Below are 26,369 nucleotides of genomic sequence, written 5' to 3'. Positions count from 1 at the left end.
CGAGACACATATTAATCAAACTATCAAAAATTAAATACAAAGAAAATATATTAAAAGCAGCAAGGGAAAAGCAACAAAATAACAGACAAATGAATCCCCAAAAGGTTAACAGCTGATTTTTCAGTAGAAACTCTGCAAGCCAGAAGGGAGTGACAGGACATATTTTAAGTGATGAAAGGGAAAAACCTACAACCAAGATTACTCTACCCAGCAAGGAACGCATTCAGATTCGATGGAGAAATTGAGACCTTTACAGATAAGCAAAAGTTAAGAGGAGTCAGCACCACCAAACCAGCTTTACAACAAATGCTAAAGGAACTTCTCTAGGCAGGATACACAAGAGAAGGAAAAGACCTACAATAACAAACCCAAAACAATTAAGAAAATGGTAACAGGAACATACATATCGATAACTACCTTAAATAAAAATGGATTAAATGATCCAAAAGACACAGACTGGCTGAATGGACACAAACACAAGACCCGTACATATGCTGTCTACAGGAGACCCACTTCAGACCGAGGGACACATACAGACTGAAAGTGAGGGGAGGAAAAAAGATATTCCATGCAAATGGAAATTAAAAGAAAGCTGGAGTAGCAATTCTCATATCAGACAAAACAGACTTTAAAATAAAGACTTTTACAAGACACAAAGAAGTACACTAAATAATGATCAAAGGATCGATTCAAGAAGAAGATATAACAATTGTAAGTATTTATGCACCCAACATAGGAGCACCTCAATACATGAGGCAAATGCTAACAGCCATAAAAGGGGAAATCGACAGTAACACAATCATAGTAGGGGACTTTAACACCCCACTTTCACCAATGGACAGATCATCCAAAATGAAAATAAATAAGGAAACACAAGCTTTAAATAATACATTAAACAAGAGGGACTTAACATATTTATAGGACATTCCATCCAAAAACAACAGAATACACTTTCTTCTCAAGTGCTCATGGAATATTCTCCAGGATAGACCATATCTTGGGTCACAAATCAAGCCTTGGTAAATTTAAGAAAATTGAAATCGTAACAAGTATCTTTTCCGACCACAACACTACGAGAATAGATATCAATTATAGAAAAAAAAAACTGTAAAAAATACAAACACATGGAGGTTAAAAACAATATGCTACTAAATAACCAAGAGATCACTGAAGAAATCAAAGAGGAAATCAAAAAATACCTAGACACAAATGACAATGAAAACACGATGACCCAAAACCTATGGGATGCAGCAAAAGCAGTTCTAAGAGGGAAGTTTACAGCAATACAATCCTACTGCAAGAAACATCTCAAATAAACAACCTAACCTTACACCTAAAGCAAATAGAGAAAGAAGAACAAAAAAACCCCAAAGTTAGCAGAAGGAAAGAAATCATAAAGATCAGATCAGAAATAAATGAAGAAGAAATGAAGGAAACAATAGCAAAGATGAATAAAACTAAAAGCTGGTTCTCTGAGAAGATAAACAAGATTGATAAACCATTAGCCAGCCTCTTCAAGAAAAAAAAGAAGACTCAAATCAACAGAATTAGAAATGAAGAAGGAGAAGTAACAACTGACACTGCAGAAATACAAAGGATCATGAGACATTACTACAAGCAACTATATGCCAATAAAATGGACAACCTGGAAGAAATGGACAAATTCTTAGAAAAGCACAACCTTCTGAGACTGATCCAGGAAAAAATAGAAAATATAAACAGACCAATCACAAGGACTGAAATTGAAACTGTGATTAAAAATCTTCCAACAAACAAAAGCCCAGAACCAGATGGCTTCACAGGCGAATTCTATCAAACATTTAGAGAAGAGCTAACACCCATCCTTCTCAAACTCTTCCAGAATATAGCAGAGGGAGGAACACTCCCAAACTCATTCTACGAGGCCACTATCACCTGATACCAAAACCAGACAAAGATGTCACAAAGAAAGAAAACTGCAGGCCAATATCACTGATGAACATAGATGCAAAAATCCTCAACAAAATACTAGCAAACAGAATCTAACAGCACATTAAAACGATCATACACCATGATCAAGTGGGGTTTATCTCAGGAATGCAAGGATTCTTCAATATATGCAAATCAATTAATAAGATACACCATATTACCAAATGGAAGAATAAAAACCATACGACCATCTCAATAGATGCAGAAAAAGCTTTTGACAAAATTCAACACACATTTATGATAAAAACCCTCCAGAAAGTAGGCATAGAGGGAACTTTTCTCAGCATAATAAAGGCTATATATGACAAAGCCACAGCCAACATCATTCTCAATGGTGAGAAACTGAAACCATTTCCACTAAGATCAGGAACAAGACAAGGTTGCCCACTCTCAGCACTATTATTCAACATAGTTTTGGAAGTTTTAGCCACAGCAATCAGAGAAGAAAAAGAAATGAAAGGAATCCAGGGGCTTCCCTGGTGACGCAGAGGTTGAGAGTCTGCCTGCCGATGCAGGGGACATGGGTTCGTGCCCTGGTCCAGGAAGATTCCACATGCTGTGGAGCGGCTAGGCCTGTGAGCCATGGCCGCTGATCCTGCGTGTCCGGAGCCTGTGCTCTGCAATGGGAGAGGCCACGGCAGTGAGAGGCCCGCGTACCACCAAAGGAAAGAAAAAAAAAAAAGGAATCGAAATCAAAAAAGAAAAAGTAAAACTGTCACTATTTGCAGATGACATGATACTACACATAGAGAATCCTAAAGATGCTACCAGAAAACTACTAGAGCTAATCAATGAATTTGGTAGAGTAGCAGGATGCACAAGTAAGGCACAGAAATCTCTTGCATTCCTATACCCTAATGATGAAAAATCTGAAAGAGAAATTAAGGAAATACTCCCATTTACCACTGCAACAAAAAGAATAAAATACCTAGGAAGAAACCTATCTAAGAAGATAAAAGACTTGTATGCAGAAAACTACAAGACACTGATGAAAGAAATTAAAGATGATACAAACAGATGGAGAGATATACCATGTTCTTGGATTGGAAGAATCAACATTGCGAAAATGACTCTACTACCCAAAGCAATCTACAGATTCAACGCAATCCTTATCAAACTACCAATGGCATTTTTCATAGAACTAGAGCAAAAAATTTCACAATTTGTATGGAAACACAAAAGACCCCAAATAGCCAAAAGAATCTCGAGAAAGAAAAACGGAGCTGGAGGAATCAGGCTCCCTGACTTCAGTCTATACTACAAAGCTACAGTAATCAGGACAGTATGGTACTGGCACAAAAACAGAAATATAGATCAATGGAACAGGATAGAAAGCCCAGAGATAAGCCCACACACATATGGTCACCTTATCTTTGATAAAGGTGGCAAGAGTATACAATGGAGAAAAGACAGCCTCTTCAATAAGTGGTGCTGGGAAAACTGGACAGCTAGCTACATGTAAAAGAATGAAAGTAGAACACATCCTCACACCATACACAAAAATAAACTCAAAATGGATTAAAGACCTAAATGTAAGGCCAGACACTATCAAACTATTAGAGGAAAACATAGGCAGAACCCTCTATGACATAAATCACAGCAAGATCCTTTTTGACCCACCTCCTACAGAAATGGCAATAAAAACAAAAATAAACAAATGGGACCTAATGAAACTTAAAAGGTTTTGCACAGCAAAGTAAACCATAAATAACATGAAAAGACAACCCTCAGAATGGAAGAAAATATTTGCAAATGAAGCAACTGACAGAGGATTAATCTCCAAAATTTACAAGCAGCTCATGCAGCTCAATATCAAAAAAACAAACAACCCAATCCAAGAATGGGTGGAAGACCTAAATAGACATTTCTCCAAAGCAGATATACAGATTGCCAAGAAACACATGAAAAGATGCTCAACATCACTAATCATTAGAGAAATGCAAATCAAAACTACAATGAGGTATCACCTCACACAGGTCAGAATGGCCATCATCCAAAAATCTACAAACAATAAATGCTGGAGACGATGTGGAGAAAAGGGAACCCTCTTGCACTGTTGGTGGGAATGTAAATTGATAGAGCCACTGTGGAGAACAGTATGAAGGTTCCTTAAAAATGTAAAAATGGAACTACCATATGACCCAGCAATCCCACCACTGGGCATATACCCTGAGAAAACCATAATTCAAAAAGAGTCATGTCCCACAATGTTCATTGCATCACTATTTACAATAGCCAGGACATGGAAGCAAGCTACGTGTCCACTGACAGATGAATGGATAAAGAAGATGTGGTGCATATATACAAAGGAACATTACTCGGCCATAAACAGAAGCAAAATTGAGTTATTTGTAGTGAGTTGGATGGACCTAGAATCTGTCATACAGAGTGAAGTAAGTGAGAAAGAGAAAAACAAATACCGTATGCTAACACATATATATGGAATCTAAAAATTAAAAAAAATGATTTTTATGAATGTAGGGGCAGGACAGGAATAAAGACACAGAAATAGAGAATGGACTTGGTGACACGGGAAGGGGGAAGGGCAAGCTGGGATGAAGTGAGAGAGTAGCATGGATATATACACACTACCAAATGTAAAATAGATAGCTAGTGGTAAGCACTAGCTATCGTGCTAGTGGAATCTTAACCACCGTGCCATCAGGGAAGCCCTACATATATACTTTTGAAACCCTGTAATATTCCCTTGATATTATTAGAGTGGTGACTGAGAATTAAGGCACTTACCTAGTGATATATCAGTGGCAATGATAAAGTTAATTTTTTTTTAATTGACTAAAGCTGTTTGAGTAGAAAACTATAACTATTAACAACGTTTCATACACAAAAAGTTTAGAAAACTGCTTTTTGGTATCATGGAAAACTTATAAACAGCAAGAAGCTTATGTTATCTGGTCACAGTCATGACTAAAGAAAAAGTTTTAGTGTAATAGAGGAAGGTTACATTATGAATGATTATGCTTTCAAGTCCAGCTCCACACATGATACTCTCCTTATTGTGTATGCCACATCAAAAAGGGCATTTTGGCAACTTTCCTTTCTATCAAATATGTTGACTATCATTTGAGAGTAAACTCATTTTAATTATTTCAAGCCTCAGTAATCATCAACAAAACGAAGGCAGGTTTTTGCAAAAGAGTCACTAATTTAGAATTTCAAACACCAATTTCTCTCTCCACCTGTCCTGTCCTCTGCCCAAAACCTAGAATGTGAAATTTGCTTTGTTTCTAGAAGGTACCTAAATAAAAACAGCATAAGACGTTAATAAGTATAATCATATTAATATGATATGTTCCCTTTTGCATTCCCAGCTCTCCACTGTTCAGGTCCCAGGAAGTTCCTTCATAACTTGGCAAAGCTTCAGAAGCAACTCACTACAGCCCCAGAACTTCCCTTCACTATGCTAGCCTCTGAAAGAGAAGAAATGTATCATTTGCCAAGACCAGGCTGGCTCAGGCTCTTGCTTCTGAGAGGCATGAAACTTGCAGCTGGCCCTTCCTCCTGCTCTCAGATGACAATGCCTCTGGTCTCTACTGGCCTTAGGAGAAGCTTTATCAAGTTTAATGTTAAAATGGAAGCTGAACACACAGTTCCTCTATCTGCTCTCATGGGATGGGCAGACTTTTCTAACTACCACCCAGACCAAAAGCAAAGATACTGAGACATGCATAAGACAATACAAGTAGTCACCATTTCCTGTTCCACAGAAATAATAAGATTTAACTCATGCTTTTATGAGCACATGTAAATAAATATATTTGTAAAAAATTAAACACATTAAATAGGCTATTTTAAATTCACTGTCTCAGGTCAATGGATCTAGCAACAGTAGTTGAAATTAAGTAACACCCTAACTTTGGCCTTTTGACCACCTGTTTTTCACTCCAAGTCCAAAAGATTGTTTCTGAATAGTGTTTTGATTCATATGATGTAAACACTCCTTTGGACACATGCCTCATAATCTGGAATGGGTTAATAAATTGATCTCCTGTTTTTGATGAGACATTATACCCCAGTGTCTATGACTGATTTTCTAAAGCAGGCCATGGTATAGATGGTAGGAGAATAGTTAACAAAGAGTAACAGAGCTTACTCAGGGAGTACATTGCAAAATTTGTTTCTGAGTTGAAGAGCAAGAGGCAAATTAACATTCCTTCCAAAGTCTTTCTCACATGCAAATACATTCATCTCTCTCCCAGTTAGACTTTGTAGAAACAGATTTCAAAATTAATCTCAATTTGAATGCATCTCTATTTTCAGGGTGGCAAATATCACTACAATTTTTTTCTTCTCTTTAAAAATATGAACCTTGAAGGCAGCTGGTTGTGAAAAACAAAATAACCAGCCCTTGTTCCCCAGCGTAAAATCACTGGTTGCTCCCCAGAATCTACCAAAAAAAATCAGGATACATCTGTGGCAGGGTTCCCTGCCAGAAGTAGTCTAGGAGTTCCCATTGTGGTCTGACTTCACCCCCCAATCATTTTAGTTAGGATTTGTTTTTGGATTTTGATTCAAATTACAGGGCCATGTGCAAGAGCTGTTGAGTTAAGGAAAAACTCTGGAACTGCACTCGATCATCACAGGCACCAGCAGAGCTCAGTGTGAGAGGCACTGCCTCAGCCTTCACCCATTTGGTCAAGGTGCACACACACACACACACACACACACACGCACACAAACATATCAGACAATGGCATGAAAATAGACAAAACCCACCAATGTGTCACAGTTGTCATGATTTAAGGAAGAGTTCACAAAGAAATTTCCTTGAATCTCACCAAAATTTTGAGTAAAGGGTGACAGTGTGCTAAGTCAATTTTCCTGGGACTTCTAAACATTTACCCTCCTGAATGGGGTCAAAGCAGAATCATCTCATAGCGGATATCTCTTCAAGTAGTGATACTGTTTTCAAAGTTCATTTAAAAAAATTACAATAGAAATACTCCCTGAATTGATCTACAGATTCAAGGTAATCCCTATTAAAATTCTGACTACATTTTTAGCAGAGATGAGGAAAAAAAGAGTTTAAAATTCATATGGAAAAGCAAGGGACCCCAAATAGTCAAAACAATCCTGAAAAAGAACAAAGGAGGAAGACTCACATTGCCTGATTTCAAAACTTACTACAGAGCTACAATAATCAAAATAGTGTGGTATTGTAATAAGAATGTATATATAGAACGAATAGAATTGAGAGTCAAGAAATAAACCCATATATCCCTGGTCAACTGATTTTTGACAAGGGTTCCGAGACCATTTAAAGCAGAAAGAATAGTTTTTTTCAACAAATGGTGATGGGACACTGGATATCCACATGTAAAAGAATGAAGGGGCTTCCCTGGTGGCACAGTGGTTGAGTCCGCCTGCCGACGCAGGGCACACGGGTTCGTGCCCCAGTCCGGGAAGATCCCACATGCTGCAGAGCAGCTGGGCCCGTGAGCCATGGCCACTGAGCCTGTGTGTCCGGAGCCTGTGCTCCGCAACGGAAGAGGCCACAGCAGTGAGAGGCCCGTGTACCAAAAAAAAAAAGAATGAAGGGGGATCCTTATCTCACATTACATATAAAAATTAACTCAAAATGAATCAAAGATTTAACTATAAGAGCTAAACTATAAGACTCTTGGAAAGAAACACAGGTATAAGTATATTTGACCTTGGATTGAGCAATTGTTCTTAGATATAATACTAAAGCATAAGCAACAGCGAAAACAAATTGATAAACTGGACTTCATCAAAGTTTTACAATTTTGTGTGTTCAAAGGATGTCAAGAAAGTGAAAAGAAAACCTACAAAAAGGGAGAAAATATTTTCAAATCATATATTTAATGGGAGTTTAGTATCCAGAATACATAAAGACCTTTTACAACTCAATAATAAAAACGCAGAGCACTATTAAAAAATATGCAAAAGATTTTAATAGATACCGCCTACTTATTAAGACTGAAAACATAATCCAGAGAGCCACTGCAATGGTATGAAATAAACAATGTGGTTTATATGTAAGTCATCTAATGACTGCCAGGGTACACTGGGATCGCAAGAAATAAGATCAATATACCACTCTGAATTATATATATATTAATGTCTATAATCTATCTGCCAGAATGGCAGAGATTATGCTTATTTGTTTTAAATTAAACTTTTTGACATTCATTCTTCCTAGAAAGTGTATACTTTTTTAATAATGCTAAACGATTGACTTTTCCTTTAAAATTCTGGATCAGAAAATACAGAAAAAAACACATCTGTTTGCCAGAAGGGAATATTATAAAAATTACCCAGGGAAACTGATGTTGTTTCCCTGAATAATTTCCATGTCAATAATTTACATATGTCAAGTTATATACATCAACTTTTTTTTAATATTAGTCAGCATTTAAAAATATTTTTTTAAATTAATTAATTAATTTATTTGTCTGCATCGGGTCTTAGTTGCGGCACGTGAGATCTTCGTTGCCGCGTGTGGGATGTTCGTAGTGGCACGCGAGGATCTTTATTTGCGGCATGCAGGAATCTTCCCACTGCAGCATGTGGGATCTAGTTCCCTGACCAGGGATTGACCCAAGGCCCCCTGCATTGGGAGCATGGAGTCTTAGCCACTGGGCCACCAGGGAAGTCCCTACATACATCAAAAGGACCCTATCACTGACTTCCACAGATCATCTGAATGACATACACTATATTTATAGATTCAGTCATTAAACTCCTAAGAAAAGGACAGCTTACATATCATATCCAAAAAAGGTATAAAGAACTAAATGTCTGCAAAGCACTAAACTAGACACTATGGGTGAGTTAAATGCTTAAGGGCTGTAACCTCCTAAGACTATTTACAGACCAGTGGGGTTTGAGGTATGAACTCATTGGCATCGACACATCTATGTTTTGCTGTTTAGAGACATTTCAACATGGCAGGCAAAGCATCAGAAAACTGGGTTGCTGTTGTCATAGTATACTTTTCCGTTTTGAAGATTAATATGCTTACATGTAGGTCACTTGACAACGCAGTTTCATTTTCTCATTTATAAAATAAGTTGTACTATTTTGGAAGAGTAAATGTCTTGCTTAAGAGGGAGACAAAGATATACATTTAGAGGGTAGGCAAATAAACACTGGTCAAACCTGTAATTCAGGTAATAATACTGGAAAAAATACTAATAAGGAGCTCTGAGACTACTGTAAAACTAAAGGAAGAACATGTCTTTGGCAATTTATGATACAAATAAATGTTCTTGTTGCCAAATACTTAAATCAGTTCTAAAATGTAAAATCTACTTATACTTAAAAGCCATTTCCTATGGAAAATAAGAGTGGAGTAAGTTAATAGTTCTCTCACTTTATTTACTTTTATGATTTTTTTTTCTTCCTGATGCCCTCCCCTGACTAACAATTATACACAAGGATACTTAAAATTCTCAGTAGTAATGAATGTTCCATTTTGTTGGTCTGGAAGTGCCATAGATATTCTATTTTAAGTCTAGACTACTTTGGATTCATTAAATCCAAAAATCAATAGGTTTACTAGGAACAGAGAATGGAAACACTGTCCTTGAAATAAACATGCTGTATTTTTCCCAAAGAGCAGAAAAGTTTATCAGGAGGCCACACTCAAATTGTAATAAAAAATTATAAGCCTTCTTTCATTAACTTGAGTTTCTTGATCTCCTGCCACATATTTCAATCCCACCCCATTCACTATGGATTTGTTCCGCCAGAGATCCTTCCAACATCTGGTTTACAATAATTCATGTTTTTACTAATTTTGAAAGCTAAAAGAAAAAAAAAAAAAAACCCAGGGTATGAAACAATTAGGCCTTCCTTCCCCCTTTCCTTCCTCCTATCTTTCTCATTAATTGATCATTACAGCGTTCTGTGAAACAGCCAGCCCTGAGTTGAGAGCTGCAATGTTTTTAGCCTTGAGGAAGCTGTAAAATGAAGTACTCTGGTGAGTGCTGATAGAAGAATAGAATCCTTTTAGCACAGATTTAAGGAAGATTACAAAGGATAAAAAAATCCACTCATTTTGAAACAGCAAATTGACAAAGCAAAGCCGAGATGAACAATAGTAGAGATGAAGGAATTCTGCTTTTTTGAAGGGTTAAAAGATGATTAAGACAGAATATGGACATTGAAAAGAGGCATATTTTCCTTAAATTAATGATTATATCATTTGCTGAATAAAAAAAAAAAATGTCCTAAACAGCTGTTTTAAATGAGGAAGGGATTCTTTCCCCCTCTACAAACACCTTACGTCTTTCTTTACAGAAAGCTTCATAATTTGTATGCAAATACATTTTTTAAAAAAAGGAAAACATTAAGTAATAAATGATGTGCCTGGGAACTTGCACATAATAGTAATTCAAACTAAACTGAAAAATTATTATAAAAGAATAAACAGCAAGCTTTTATAAAACTAATAGAGTAGTTTTGATAATTCATACTTATTGGTGGAGCAAAGCAAATAAATAGCCTCAGACTCTGGTTGATGGAAGAGTCAAACCAGACAACATATTTAATAAATCAAGTGTCAAAGTATATAAATTGGGCAGAAAGCCAAATAGCAGAGGGTCATGGATAAGATATAGTACAATATTGTAAAATGTTATTAGTTACAGTCCTGAGAACTCTGCTTTATTCTTTATTTTGATACCTTTGCCAACGCACCCATTTTGTTGGCTTGATAAATCATAGCGTTAGAGAATGCTGCGGCCGAGGAAAGAGATTTGTTTTGTGTAGCACTAGCTATGCTAGGTGCTAAGGAAGGAGCTCAGGGTGGGTCTTTAGGGTTATGGAGGAGATCACCTGAGCCACCTAAGTTAAGGATCATCTACTTTGCAGCCTAGGGATTTGCTTCAACCTAGGCTATGATGACTAATACTACAGAGTACCAGGTCCTCTGCTGGATCCCAAGGATACAGACATGACCAAGACATGTCTTGGAAGATCACACAGGATTGGGGGCTGGTGGACATGTCAATAAACAATTAAATACAAAGTAGAGTATGGTATTAGAGGTGGATACATGGTGCTTTAGACACTGAGGTTTAGTAGAAGAAAATTCTACTGAATTGAGAGTAGGAAAGTGGGTAGCAGAGAGAGTATGAGCTTCGGACTCATGCAGACCTTGGCTCCAATTCCACTTTCATCACTTTACTATCTGTTAAGGGCAAGTTAGTTGAAGGTGCTGTCACTGAATTCACCAGTGTTGTCACTAGCGCATATGTTGCATTTGTGTGAATTATAAGAAAGCTCCACTTCACGTGGATGTGGCCCCACCCCAGAGGACTTGGCTTCGTCAGTGGGATGTGGAATGAATGTCAGTCTATGCTTTTTCCCTAAACCACCTGTCACATCTATATGTGGTGGCCCTGAACCTCAACATGGGTGAACTTTCATAAAGAACTCAGGCCAGCAACATCATCAGTAAGAGAGTCTCATCAGTTCGCTATATAACTGTCACTCAAACACCAGCTCTTCCCTCTGGCTCCCTACGCAAATTAGTCAAGGGCTTATGGGAGTGTGGACATTTCAGTTGAGTATTGAAGGATGCTGCTTTTGAAGCAAGGAAGAACCATGTGCAGGTTGTATTTTCATTTTAGCAGGGAACTCAGCCCTGAAGAGGAAGAATTTGGGTAGGAGGGGACCAAGAGGCAGGATGACTAGTTGAGAGTCCAGTGAAACTCATGTGAGAGGATAAGGATCTGAGCTAACAATGTGGATTTACAGAGCAGGGATTCCACATGAATATAGGAGGTAGAATATATAGGATTTCAGATTAATAAGCAATCATGGGTGGAGGAGAGGAAGGCATCATGGATATGTATAGGACAACTGGGATAACCCATAACTGAGATTGTAAAATGGGTCAATTTCAAGAGGGACACAATGATTTCTTCCTTGCACACATAGTTTGGAGTTTGAGAAACAGGTGAAATATAGGCATACCTCGGAGACACTGCAGGCTTGGTTCCAGACCACTGCGATAAAGTATCTCAACTTTATATCTCAACAAAGCAAGTCACATGAATTCTTTGGTTTCCCAGTGCATATAAAAGTTACGTTTACCCTATACTGTAGTCTATTAACTGTGCAATAGCATTACGTGTAAAAAGACGATGAACATACCTTAATTAAAAAATATTTTATTGCTAAAAAATGCTAACCATCATCTGAGCCTTCAGCGAGTCACTATCTTTTTGCAATAGTAACATCAAAGATCACTCATCACAGATCACCATCACAAATGTAATAATAATGAAATAGGTTGAAATATCACAATAATTACCAAAATGAGACTGAAGTGAGAAAATGCTGTTGGAAAATGGTGCTGACAGACTCACTCGACACAGGGTTGCCACAAACCTTCCATCTGTGAAAAATGCAGTATCTGCAAAGCGCAATAAAACGAGGTATGCCTGTGTTCTGAGTCTGGAATATGTCACTGGGACTCAGCAGACAGGTTGTTGTTATGGATATGGGATTTACTGGAGTTAACAGTAGAGCAGCATAAACAGATGGCTTTCTCAGGAAAGCACAGTGGGTGAAAACGGTCAGGGCTGGAACTCATGGCCCTGACGAATTCTAGGCTTTAGTCAGTCACACTTTACTGTTCTCACAAATTTGATGCCAGTTCCCACTTTCGCCCTTTTCTTTCTGGTGTGACTAGCTTCTTCCTCAGTTTCACCCATAATAGAGAATTCTACCCTCGTGGGAGCATAAACTACCTGAAGCAGATAAACCTATGTCACGAAAGATACTAGCAGTTCCTCAGGACTGGTGAAAACCCTTCATCTCCAGAGCAACTATTACCCTTATTTAACAAAACTATTGTATTTCTCTCCAGATGGTTTATTGTATTAAACATATTCTAACTGCCTGCATTTATAAGCACAAACTTTTATATAAACAACATGCATTTGTAGGTTCTTTTGGATCTTCTCCTTTTCCCAGCAGCTCTGAATTTTAGTATGCTTCTTACTTACACTGAACTGACTCCAAATCTAAAATCTGATTACACACAGAAAAGGCAGATGCATGCAAATCAGACTAATGACAAAGCATTTAATTAGAAATTAAATGTACAGGACATACACTGGAAGAAATCTGTGCAGATTCTATTTGGAAAGTAAGCTAAAAACCAACTTCTATTATGGAAAATTTCAAGCGCATACAAAAGTTAAGAGAATACTACAAAGAACTCCCGCTCAGCTTAAACAGCACTCAGCTTAAACAATTGGCACTCACAGCCCATCTTGTTTCATCCATAGTCCTACTTTAAAAGTAAGTTATTTTTGGGCTTCCCTGGTGGCGCAGTGGTTGACAGTCTGCCTGCCAGTGCAGGGGACACGGGTTCGTGCCCTGGCCCGGGAAGATCCCACATGCTGCGGAGCGGCTGGGCCCGTGAGTCGTGGCCGCTGAGCCTGCGCGCCCGGAGCCTGTGCTCCGTGGGAGAGGCCACAGCAGTAAGAGGCCCGCATACCGCAAAAATAAATAAATAAATAAATAAAAATAATAAAAAATAAATAAAAATGGAGGCAAGAAAGATTTTTTAAATGATTATCTTTCAGGATTCGGTGTTCGGTATACTCAGAATGACAAAACTATTTTTAAAAATGACATGCTCTTAAGCTTACTTAACAGTTTTTTTTTAAAGAAAAAAATTCTATGATTCTAGTTATCGGAATATTCTCCCTGCCACTGAGATTTGAAGTTTAGTGTGTGGTTCTACTCTTGGGGCATTTTGCAACACTCAAGACAGCTGAATCACCATCTGTTCTGTGGAACTGCGACTTATTAGTGGTCATTGCTTTCAGTAGTATTTTGCTGAATGAAAACGTCTGGTAATTTAATTAGAAAGAGTCAACCATAATTACTGGCTGAGAGTGAAATATTCTAGTCCTTTGCAATGGCTTATTCCTCTATAGTTTGGTATTACTGGCAACACCTCAGTTGAAGTTCCTTATGAAAATAAGCTTGATAAGATGGCTATAAGGCCAAAATACATTCATCTAGAAGATTTGAGATTCAGTTCATTAAGAACGTGATTTTTCTTTGATTTTGTCCCTTCTACAACTTATTGGAGGCCTTTCTTATACTTATTTAATACACAGTATTTTAAAGGTTCCTTACACATGTCTATCCTAATATATAACAAGAATATTCGTTTCTTAAAGAAAGGATCCTGTGTGTTAATACACAACACTGAACAGACCATTATTACCTGATAAGTGCCAAATACTTGGTAGTAATACAAACAACACTTGCAAGGTATTACTAAGTTAGAAAAAAGAAGAGTAGAACAGCACTGTTATGAAATGTAAAAATCGAGCCAAGCCGTGTTTTGGGCGCTTCAAAGCAGGAATTCCTGCAACTGGTACACCATCTACAACATCCTGGGTGTTCTGTTTTCAGATAACCTGCATCTGTTTTAAACCAAATTAAGCATCTATTTCCAACCCAATTAAGAAAGAACAGGACTCATTATGGAGAGGGATCCACCACACACATATTGCTTATTTACAGATGGTTTATGCACCATGTCGCCCAGATTCATACATCTGCTTTATGTTGAAAGATGCACTAGGGTAATTGCATCTAAGTACTTCTGTGAGGCAAAGTTAAACAAATATGGGCATTTTGGGGGTTTGTGGAGAATTATGTTATGCGATACTTCACTCCCTTTCCAAGAAAAACAGAAAAGGGAGAACTTACTCATACGAAATATTAAAGATGTCATTAGGAAAACTAGGGCCATAGGAGACAGTGGGCACACAAGGTCGGTTTCCTGGTTTTGATAATGCATGATGTTACGTAAGATGTTACTACTGAGGAAGGTGGGTGATGTCTACCTTGGACTACTCTGTATTATTTTTCCAACTTCTTATGAGTGTATGATTATTTTAAAAGTTTAATGAAAGATAGCGGGCATATAGTTAATTAAGTTTAAACAACAACGTGGTCCAGAGAACACTCATGGCTATGCAGGGTGCGGGGTATGCATCAAAGAAAGATGCACTACTGAATATAATAACCCAAAGTCAAAAGTCAGAGTTTTGTGGTTTTGCTGTGCCCCTTGAGATATGCGTGACATAGGCAAGTTTCTTAAATTGTAAGTTTGGGCTCCTTCATCTGAAAAATGAGGATATCATGGCACTCATAAGATTATGACAATAAAGAATTAAGAGATGAAGGGTTGTTTCTATTAAACTGTAAAGTACCAAAGCATCATAAGATTGACTAAATTAGAAAACTGTTGACAAGTATAATCCAACAACAAGTGGCTCATTATCACACAAATAGACCAAAGTCAAATTACATCCCCCTCGGCTTTTGTCAGTATGCAGTTAAGACCTGATGCAATTGCTAAGATGAGAGCAACTTCCACTCCCCAAGAGTTTCACTGTAGAAGGGAATCTGCTCTTTTTCCTTCCACATATTAAAACACTGATGATTCCTGGTGCAGATGAACTCAGTTCCCTGATTTTCTCCTACAGGAGGAAAATATGTTTATATGCACAGAACCAAAAAAAACAGCTCACTCACCAACTTCATCCTGAATTTCCTCGGCCACAGCAGGAACATTGTAGAGCAGAGAGAGAGACTGGTTCATGCGCTCGTAAATCACGCGGAGGTGTGTCATAACCTGCAGCAAAGGATGATAGCTCCAGGTAAACCATCTCTGGAGTAAGGAAGAGTTATTTTCCTTACCAAGCACTGCAGACAGATACAAACTTCCCAAATAAAACTGACAAAATGCTGCTGGAACTTTGAACATGAAAGGGCATCTTTATTTTTCTTATTCCCTCATTTTTTGTTCTCTAACTTTGGAGCTGCTTTAAACTTTCCATTATATTATATGCTTGTAACCATAAGATATAAAGCCAATTGAAAAGACCATTTCTGCCCAATTCTGATTCCTAATATTGAGATTCCTAAATAAGCTCTGATGCTCCATATATATATGTCTTTGCAAAGTTTCCAATAGATGGGATCATATGGATATTTAACATGAAACATAGATATTTCAAAAAATTCTTCTGTTTAAGGAAATGTAAAATTTCAGATTTCCAGAGGTAGATCCCAGTTGTCAAGTTTTGAAAATGGCAGAGTATAAAACTTATCACTACCAAGTTTCATTTAGTCTCACATTATCTCCAAGCATTACAGTAGAAATGGAGTTTATGATTGTCTTCTATAATTTAGTTGAACCAAATTTTAGCGGTTTTGGTTTATACAATTTTGTTTTCATTTTAGTCATCAGAGTTTGATGGTTCCTTAAGAATCAGTAGCAGTAGACACTCAAGATTTTTATATTCTTCGTTATTTTCATAACTCAGAAAGTGCCAAACCACATGTTGCCCTAGGACAAGCCTTTAGAATTTACCAGGTATTAAAGAACTCTTGCTATAGAGGTCCAACACCCATGGCTATTCTGGGAATACCTAAAGATCCAACTCAAAGGGCAAGAACACTGAATTGTCCAAGTTGCATGATTACCACATTCTGTGCTTACCTGGGACCGGATCTGAGCAGCTTTCTTTGGATCCACCATGCGAACATGTTCAAAATGCTTTAAGGTATGCTGTCTATCTTTCTGTTCGGCACGGACATACTTCTTTAGCATGTTGAACACATGACGAGGCTGTAGGGGAAAAAAAAAGTTCAGGTTTGTCCAAAATATTGCTTCTTCCAATGGCTTTGGGTCAGAGGTCCCGCTAATTCATTCCATGATGTGAAAGCACTGTGAGTCACATTTTTGCAATTCTCCATTCCCTTCTTACTAGGTAATTCTTATTTGATTGGTCACTTTTCATTTCTGTAACAGCATTTAGCATTCGACACATATCATGATGGCTATCCTTGTTAACATTTTCTTTTAAAATAGTGTCTTCTGCTACTGAAGGACAGTTAATTTTGGATCTGTCAGATTTAAGTTAGGTACTTTCCATTTTCCCACCCAAATATACAGGGGCATATGAGACTACAATTCTATCTGCACAGTCTTAATGGTCGTCTCAGCAGTAACTGTTGCACAAATAATCCCACCATCAGTAGTATGTAATAATCAAAATGAGAAAAATAATAGATAACCACTACTAACTTGCAGGCCAAGAAATAGCTGATAAGCTCTAAGAGACATCATATTTTTCTGGGAGAAAGGCCAATGTATTATTTTACTTTGGAGTTTAATTAAATCCTTTCCATGCCATCAGATTCTAATTCTTTCAGCAACAATTAAGTTGCTTCTTAAGTGCTTCTATTTTTTTTCTAATTGATTCCATTTCATTTTTATTCCAGTCTTACTTGAAAGCATTCATCCTCATAAAAAAAAGGGACAAGGTCTGCTTTCTCTATCCTTAACAATTCTCTTGCTACATGCATTCTACTATGTGATTTTTAAAAATGATTTCCAAAGACACATGTTTCTTCTTCATTAAAACAAACAAAGAAAAATTACCTATGCAAGTTCATATCAGAAATAGAATTTTGGCCATTTGGGTCTATCTAGTTATTATTAACCTGTGAGTCATGGGCACCTTGAAAACCAGTTGGAAGGTACAGAATTTATTCACAGAGATGGTGTATGTGTTTTCCAATACCTTATGGACTGTGCCTCCCCTTCTCCTGTTGCTTAGCTTAGGGCCACCTCCCTGACATGCCAGGTGGAGGTGGTACCCTTTCTCTGTGCTCCCATGAAATGCTATGCAAACCCTCATTATTGCATTTCTGACTGCTCTCTTCAACTGTGAGATTCTTAAGGGCTAGATTTTGTCTTTCTTTATCAGGAATCACAAAATATACAGTGCCTGACTCAGAGAGGGTGCTCTGTACTATACCTTCCATAGGCCACATTCCTATACTTATGAAAAACAAACAAAGAAATACAATGAAAAGAAAGTAAACCTGAGTTCATCTGCCTTATTTATTTCTTTTATCCTTTTATCCTAATGTGCTTCTCCATAATCTCCAAAAAAGGCAGATATCACAGCTTGAAACAGTTTTGGGCAGCACATCATTACAATTCTCACTGGTACTCTGAAATCTGGTTGACCCTACAAATCAGGGAATGGCCTTTTAAATCTGAAAAGGAGAAACGTAGTAAAAGAGATAAAAACCGACGAACTTCTTCGATAATATACATATTTAAAAGACAATAGGTTTTAAATATATATATTTTAAAAAGGTGATTTTGGGGTCAGAAATCAAAGGCCGAGTATTGTTGAATGCAATGGATATTTTATATGCAGGACTGTGCAATCAGGATATTACATACATGCTTGTTCCTTATTCAACACCAAGTCCTAAAGAAGTCCCTCTAGTTCTACTGCAATTATGCTTCCAGAATTGGAGACTGCAACTAATTGCATTCATCAAAGGTATCCCAGCCGACTGGCTGAATGTGCTTTCTCAGATGCTCTATTTCATTTCTTTCCTCTTGAAAAGGCTTTGTGGTTTTAAAGAAAACGGAATTTTTTTTCTTTAAGAGCTCAAATAAGAAAAAAAAATACTTCAATTGAACATAAAGATTGTTTTTCATCATAACTTTCTTTCCTTCTTCTTTTTCTTTTTTTTTTTTTTGTAGTCAGTCACCTATGTTTCTACAAGGCATGTTGTCCTCAGAGGACTGTCACCTCCAAGCATGGGCACTAGGATATAACTGCCCCAAACTGGCCTTGGCATTGCTGCTCTAAGCTGAATTCTGCCAACTGACACTTGGGTCTCCCCCCACTGCTTTTTTCCACTATCATCACAAACAGTATCGATTCCCACTTGCTATTATTAATGTTAACATTAATTTAAAAATAAACACGAGTCACAAAATATCTAAGCCTCATCTTCCTCATCTGTACCATTCAGATAACGATCTTTCATACGGTGTATGTGGGAATTAAAAATGTTGTTAGTTACTCACACAGCTGCTGCATCCACAGCTGCTACTCAGTACACGCTGATTTCTTCTACTCAGTCCCTACCTCCATCCCCTCCCCCTTTCCTTTTCTTCTAAGCAATAACAGTTCAGCACTTATTCACTGCTTATATGAATAAGATTGCGTTTCAAGTGCTTTATTCATAGTAACTCATTAAATCTTCCTATCAACCCTGTGACAGAGGTGCAGCTGCTTGCCCCACTACATTGATGAAGCAAACAAGGCACAAAGGAGGTTTAGGACTACGAAGCTGGTTCCATTTCGTTACAGAGCTAGTCAGGGGTACAGCAAGAACAGGTAGCCCAACATTGGCTCCGCAGCCCGTTCTCCTGATCGCTATGCGATCGTGCCTTTCAAGGAAACTCTAAAATGGACCACACCAAAGACATGTTCCACAAAGTAACCTATAGAACTGGAAACTGAAAGAAATCGCTGAATAGTTAGAAATGAGAGCCTGTTCTAGGAGTCCTTGCCTGGATTTCTAGCTTTCATAAGCTCAGATAATATTATTTTGGGACACGCTAATATCCGCTCTTTTAATTGTGCTGAAAATCATCCAGATTTGTTCAATCTTGGAAATACTGTCCTTGGTTTTTGGCATTCCGCTGTGCTTTAGCTAATGCCTCGGATGTAGGGAGGAGAAATAGCAAGATAGGAAGGTCCTCTTTCAATCTGTTTAGGATTACTGGAAAAAGATTACAGGTATTAATAAAAAGTTAGGCTTTTGTGACATTCATGGATTCTAGTTCTAAATCCATCCTTTTCTTCTACTAAGATGGATAATTAAATGGTGAATGTGTTCGAATGCTGAAAATAGCTTATCTCCTTTAATACCGACATTTCTTTATACGTTTCAGAAGTATATTCAGAAATATATTCCTAACTTTCCCCCCCAAATCCCTAGAGCTTGACAATGAAACAATAGCACACCAGGCTCTCGTGATGGCCCAGGCCTCTCTCTGCTGGGGAACAAAGCTCCTGTGAGGATAATAAGCCCTAGGAGCCCAGCGTAAGCCATGACCTCATCACTGTTTATGTGAGCTCAGATACACACTGCGTGTGCATCTATACAAACACCAGCCTTTTCTTCCCATTGACTACACCTCAGGACACCAGAATTCAGGAAGACACTCAGAAAGACACTCTGACGTCCCTCATTAAATGAATTACAAGGTTCTGTTTGGTTGACTTATTCACGTAAACATATTTCTAACAATCATGCTTAGAAATGAAAAATAAAAGAAATCAGATTAGTTTTTACGTTGGAGTAGACAGACAAATCACGTCAAAGGAAATGGCAGATGAGATACCTCATAAACAAATGCTATTTTAGTTAAGAAAGAAAAATAGATAACATTCCTTTGTACTTCTGTATATTCATTGGCTTTAGTTAAACAAAAAAAAAGAGTTCTGCCTTTGGTATGTGATTCATGCGTGTTTCATTCAAATACAGAAATAACTGCCTTTACAATTTTTAGCCAGAACGCAGAATTTCCAAGGCTTAAAACTATTTCTAGAGCTATTTCACATATCACAGAATAACAGGGAACCTCCATTGTTTCGGGAATTTTATTTCATTATGTTAGGACAAAGATGAATTTCTTAAAATTGTAATTAAAAACTCAGAACATTCATCTAGAAATGATAGGAAAAATACCTGCTATCTCTATAGAAATATATTCTCTTAAAGTAACTGCTATTCTATTGTCATGATCCTTACATTTAAGACAGGATTATTCAGGCGATTAGAAAAACAAGCTTAAGAATTCAGTGGCTCATTGTAAGCATACTGGCAGTAAGCAGAGATTAGGAAACATTTTAACCTCTATGCATATAATTTCAACCTTTCTCAAGTCTTTAACATCTTCTGTAACTAGTAATAACATTTTTTTCTGCCAAATTCCCCTCATTTCGCAATATTCTATGCACTAATACTGAAATCTAGTTATATTGCCATTGAATGGCTAATCTTATTATTAAAAATTATAGCAAAGAACAGAGATAATAAAAGGAAAAGATCTGCCCCAGGGGGACTAATTATATCCAATCCTTTTTTTATTGTCATTATTGTTTCCAAGTGTTTAGCCCATAATTACAAAGTATCTATTTGCATCAGATGTAGCACTTTTCAGTACACATTAAATTCACTTCACAATCACACTGCATTAAAAAAAATCATTTCAAAAAGAAATTTCGTAAAGGATTAAGAGTAGGCCCTACTAAAATGGATTATACTGAACCTGAAAATAGAAGATTTACATTTTGGAACATTAACCATTTCCCTCTCTTGGAACAAGAGTGTAACATATCGCTAGCTCCTGGCTCAGTTCCTGGCATAATTTGGTTGTCAGAAAAATGTTAATTAAATTAATGAATAACCTAGAGCTAAATATAACTTACACAAGTAGTTCCAGGGGCAAAATACATCCTTCACGGCATCTGAGTTGAAAATAACCATCTCTCAACCAAGAAGAGATGCATTCCCAATTTTTTGATACATACTGATCTATCCACCCAGTCTGTTGGGGTCCTTTAGGGAGCTGTTTTAATGGGGAACTCTTCCCAGAAAATATTTCATAGGCTCTACAGAATGTTCAAACCCCAGTGTCCACAAGATTCATATCCTTAATTTCAAAAGATGTTATAGTTTGTCTTCTTGTGGCTTGGGTTTTGATGTCAGGCTGATGCATGGAATTTTGAAAGAAATTTCACAGCCTTTCCCTCTAAAAGGTAACTTTAAGAAATTAATGTTCCCACTTCTCAGATGTATTGCCTTTTTCACTTGGTTCTTTTATGCAATTTCATAAACTTGGTGTCCATGGACTTTGGATCAATCAGACACATTTGACTGACTCAATGCCAATCACGTCTGAGTGGGTAGCTTTCTATTCCACAGTTCACTTGGAACTGTGGTACATTAAGACACAATTGTTCAGCTCCACTCTGCCTCTCTGCAGCGTTATGCTTGATGTAGAAATCTGGCATCTCATCATAACAGACACTTGTGCCTGAAACCATCTCCTGATGGGAGGGAATGATCTGTCAAGAGCCTTTAAAAGCCCTAAGCATAATCTTGTCAAGAAGGAAGTAAATGAGTCACTTTATGGGGAAGCACCCTAACCTTTCTAGTTCACAAGGGACGTATTCAGAAAACCCTCTCCTAAAGCATTAAATTGAACCCTAGTGGTTTCCAGCCCTGTGACTGGGGAAGTTAATCACCTACCAAGAAAATGCAATTCTCTCCTGTTTTCATAAGTAGGTTCAGGGCCATTATTTTCTCAGTTCTACATCTTGGATTTTGAGATATCTTGAGCACACAGATGTACAACGTACAAAATCTCTGTGTGCAGGTTTAAAAAACTCCCTTAAGAGAGTTTAACCTCTTTCCGCTTGAGATGGTCTCTTGGATGAGTTTATTTTGCCACGGTAGACCTTCCTCGGCATTTCACATGCACTCTCACGGTTGCAAGAAAAATCTGAAAAAAAAAACCCATTTGGGGAAGCTTCCACGGGAAACTTTGATCACAAAGGTTTAAAGCTAGGAGTTGAGCTAAAGTCCACTGCATATTCCTTTCTTCAGAAGAGCACATAAGTGATTTTTGTAATAGTTTAACATGACTGTAAGAAGGCAAATGACAATTCTATGTCAGGTTGAACATAGAAGTGTTGAAGAAGCAACAGAGGAAGTGGGAGTAGGTTCTCATGCCCGGCTCCATTCAATGTTCCTCCAGCTTTGGTAATATGGAGGCATTAGATATATCCCTTCCCAGCATATCCAGATTACTATTTGGCTCTGTGACACAGCACAGCTGTGCACAGGCAAAGCCATCTCCCATCCCATCCCTCCTCCACAAGGAGGCAGATGGCTTCCTAATAGGGACAAGGCACCAAAGCCTCTACAGTCTGTCCTAACAATCGTTCTCTTCTCAGGGAGGAAGATATCTTTCTACTTCACAGTCTCATCTCAACCTTCGATTAATCCTTTTGTTTTTCTAATTATGGCTAACAAAAAGCTAGACAATGCTAATTACAAAAAAGTAGAATGGTTAACCCCAATTTGCAAATACAGGAGAAAGAATCCTTGTAATTAAGTCACTTGTTCCAAGTTATAAGATGGCAGACTTGGTAATTAAAAATAGGTGTTTATACTGTACTATAAAATATGGAAGATAAGGGTGGTTTTAATCCTGTCGCTCACAAATTAGGGACCTCTGGACAGTTTGTCAAATCTGGTAGGTTTTAGTTTGTTTCTGGGATATTTTGCTAGTTCTCAGCAATAATTTATTTTGGTTACCGTGACATAAGAAATACATGTTTCAGGCTCCCCTGGTGGCGCAGTGGTTGAGAGTCCGCCTGCCGATGCAGGGGACACGGGTTCGTGCCCCGGTCCGGGAAGATCCCACATGCCGTGGAGCGGCTGGGCCCGTGAGCCATGGCCGCTGAGCCTGCACGTCCGGAGCCTGTGCTCCGCAACGGGAGAAACCACAACAGTGAGAGGCCCGCGTACCAGAAAAAAAAAAAAAAGAAATACGTGTTTGGTCTCTGACCCCAGTTCCTGACACAGAGCTCCTAAAACAGTTATAAAATTTGGTGGCAGGAGCATGTTTTGTCATAGTATTTGGTCTTAGTCCTTGGTTCCAGACACAAGAGCTTATCAGACCCTTAGAGAGATAAGAGTATCTTTTTGTATGCTAATGAGGTGACTCTTGGAGGATGGGAACTGGTTGCTAGAGGAACCAATATTTGGTCTTAGTCCTTGGTTCCAGACACAAGAGAACCAACCAAATGATTAGAGGGTTGGAGCTTTCAGCCCCATTTTCTGATCTCCAGGGAAGGGAGAGGGGCTGGAGACTGAGTTTAATCACCAATAGCCAATGATTTAATCATTCATGGCTACTTAATGGAAACCTCCCCAAGAAAACTCCTAAGCAATGGAATTCAGAGAGCTTCCCAGCTGGAGAACACATTGGGATGCCAGGAGGGTACCATGCCTGGAGAGGGCATGCAAGCTGCACACCCCTTCCCCCATACTGTGCCCTACAGTCTTTTCCATCTAACTCTTCCTGGGTTCTATCCTTTACAATACATTGCTAACAGTAAATAAGGTACTTATTCTGTGAGTTGTTCTAGTGAATTATCAAACCTGAGGAGCAGGTCATGGGGACCCCTGATTTATAGCTGGTGCATCAGAAATACAAGGTGAAAATCTAGGATTTTGCGACTGGCTTCTGAAGTGAGGGAGGGGGCAGCCTTGTGGGACTGAACCCTTAACCCGTGGCGATCTATGCTAACTACAGGTAGTTAGTGTCAGAATTATTTTATGGGAGGGAAAACCCCACACATATTTGGTGTCAGAGTACTAAAAGCAGAGGGACCGGTTCTTTCTTCAGTTACACAGACCCCAGCTATACATCAATGAAGACAGCATACAGAACTGAAATTTAGGATCTGGCCCAAACCCCATGATTTATGCTTTTGGACCAGCTCAGCATCCATTGGATACAGAGCTTGGATCTGCTGACCTGCGAGGAAAAAGCGCCAGAAAGTGTTTGGACTTGTATGTCTTCAACTCTCGTTTAGTCACGCAGTGAAACATGCTGAAGCCCTCAATGATGAACAGGATTATTAACGCAACCCAGATGGCAAAGCCTGCAGAGTTGAGTGAGAAATCGTAAACAAAAGATGTTTTAAGATACCACAGACCTTCAGAAAGATTTGTCAAATGGTCTGATCATCTGACAAATGCCAACCATGCCATACTCTTGACTTCTTAAGAGAGAACTACAATATGCTTCAATTTTGTATATTCATACTTAGATTTTGGCATTTTTGCTTCACAAATCCCCCAAGTGGCTACACCATGTTCAAAGATATGCACATTTATATTTCTTTCAATTTCACTCTCTTCTCATACTCTACCTAACCACAGTGCCTTGACCTCCTAGAAACAATATAAGGAAATTCAAGATAAAGCTTATGTCGGGAGAAAAGAAATTTTCCTCTAGCCTTCTGACTGGTCTAAGAATTAAATTGACGTGATACAGATTAAGAGGAGAAAAATGAAACGAAAGTTGAATAACATGGGAGAGACCCAGGAAAATTGAGTAACTCACCAAAACGGCTGAAACCCTCACCTTAAATACCATCTTCAGCTAAAGACAAAAGAGGATGTTGGGGGTAGTGGGTTGGGACTTCAAAGGGGAGGAAGGCAATTGACATGGAAAGGGAAAAAAATCAAATGTTTGATAAACAAACGTCAGCTGGGAATTGCAGAGACAACGGGACATAGAGAAGAACTTTTAACAGATTTTCCTCCCTGTCTACACACCTAGTTCATACTATAGTGATCTATAGTAACAGCTCCTTCCCTGGAACAGGACCTCTGTCTACATTCTTTTAGGCAGTTAGGGGGAAGGAAGGTCAAAGGTTCTTCCTGAGTCTTTTGGGCCTCAAAAATAATCAGCCTAAATTAATCCTCATGCCAAAGAGACACATTTTGGGGGAAAATTTTGCTCCCCTACACTTACAGAAATCCAAATATAACCTAGGATCTTTAAACTGATCCGTGGATAAGCTGCAGAAAATGAGTGAACTCCTTGAAACCTATGTGTAATTTTGTGTGCACACACACACGTTTCTAGGGAGAAGATCCCTTGTTGCTATCTGCTCTGTAGGGCAGATATCTGTAACGCCAGACAGTTAAGCAACCACTGGATTATTAAATAATGTGCTATGCATTTGTCTAAAACAACTAAATATTTATGTTTTCATAATGGGTTTTCATTTTCAAGAATGAATGAAAATAGATATTGACATATAAATATGTATGTGCAACCTTTGCTAGAACGAAATATGACATCCCAGTGCTGTATGTTTGACAGCATCAGATGGAGAGCTATTTCGACTTTGAAGACAGTGACTAAGTGGGGCTCTGCTGTGGAGGGAATCTGGGTGAGGAATAGGGTCTCAGAGGCACAGGACAGCTTTCAAGTGGATGCCTTGCCTACATACGTCTTAATTTTCTATTTAACTTAATTCAGTTAAAAACAGAAAACACTAGTGTCTCTCATTACACACTTCCTGCTGGTCTTTAGTAAGATCTGTCTATTCAGCTAGGTAAAGATTCAAAGCAAGGTAAGAGGTAATACTGAGAGGCTTTTCCGGAATAGCATGCAAACCACACAGCACAGTTTATAGGACTTTGTTTAATAAATGCAAATTCTCCCATTTGTCTTTCCACCCACCATTTGATATGGGGTCTGTCCTTAAAAGCTCTCAAGTTAACAAGTCCCCTTGTGCTCACCAATTTTTACAAACCTCAACTAAAAATAAATGAATGATGAATGAATGAATAATAAATATATAAGGTACAGGATAATTATATTCCTCAAAGATGATTTTCAAGCCAGTAGTCTTTCAAGTACATTCTGATCAGCTTTACAAAATTTTGAT

The 26,369-nt window shown here is 38.1% G+C and overlaps 1 protein-coding gene across 2 annotated transcripts in view; it reads right to left on the bottom strand.

Moving 5' to 3' along the window:
* APP (amyloid beta precursor protein) overlaps positions 1–26,369 on the bottom strand; it is a 277,963-nt gene that overhangs the window by 51,924 nt on the left and 199,670 nt on the right. For both annotated transcript variants that reach the window (XM_029213882.1, XM_029213881.1), the window contains exons 12-13: positions 16,502–16,630; positions 15,532–15,631 (exon numbers count right to left, since the gene is read on the bottom strand). In XM_029213882.1, the coding sequence (XP_029069715.1) occupies positions 15,532–15,631; positions 16,502–16,630 (229 nt within the window). The remainder of the gene's footprint in view (positions 1–15,531; positions 15,632–16,501; positions 16,631–26,369) is intronic.

This window comes from Monodon monoceros, unplaced genomic scaffold (assembly GCF_005190385.1).
Source record: "Monodon monoceros isolate NGI ecotype Baffin Bay Population unplaced genomic scaffold, NGI_Narwhal_1 Super_Scaffold_11, whole genome shotgun sequence".
NCBI lineage: Eukaryota > Metazoa > Chordata > Mammalia > Artiodactyla > Monodontidae > Monodon > Monodon monoceros.
This window is presented reverse-complemented; position numbering and strand designations above follow the sequence as displayed.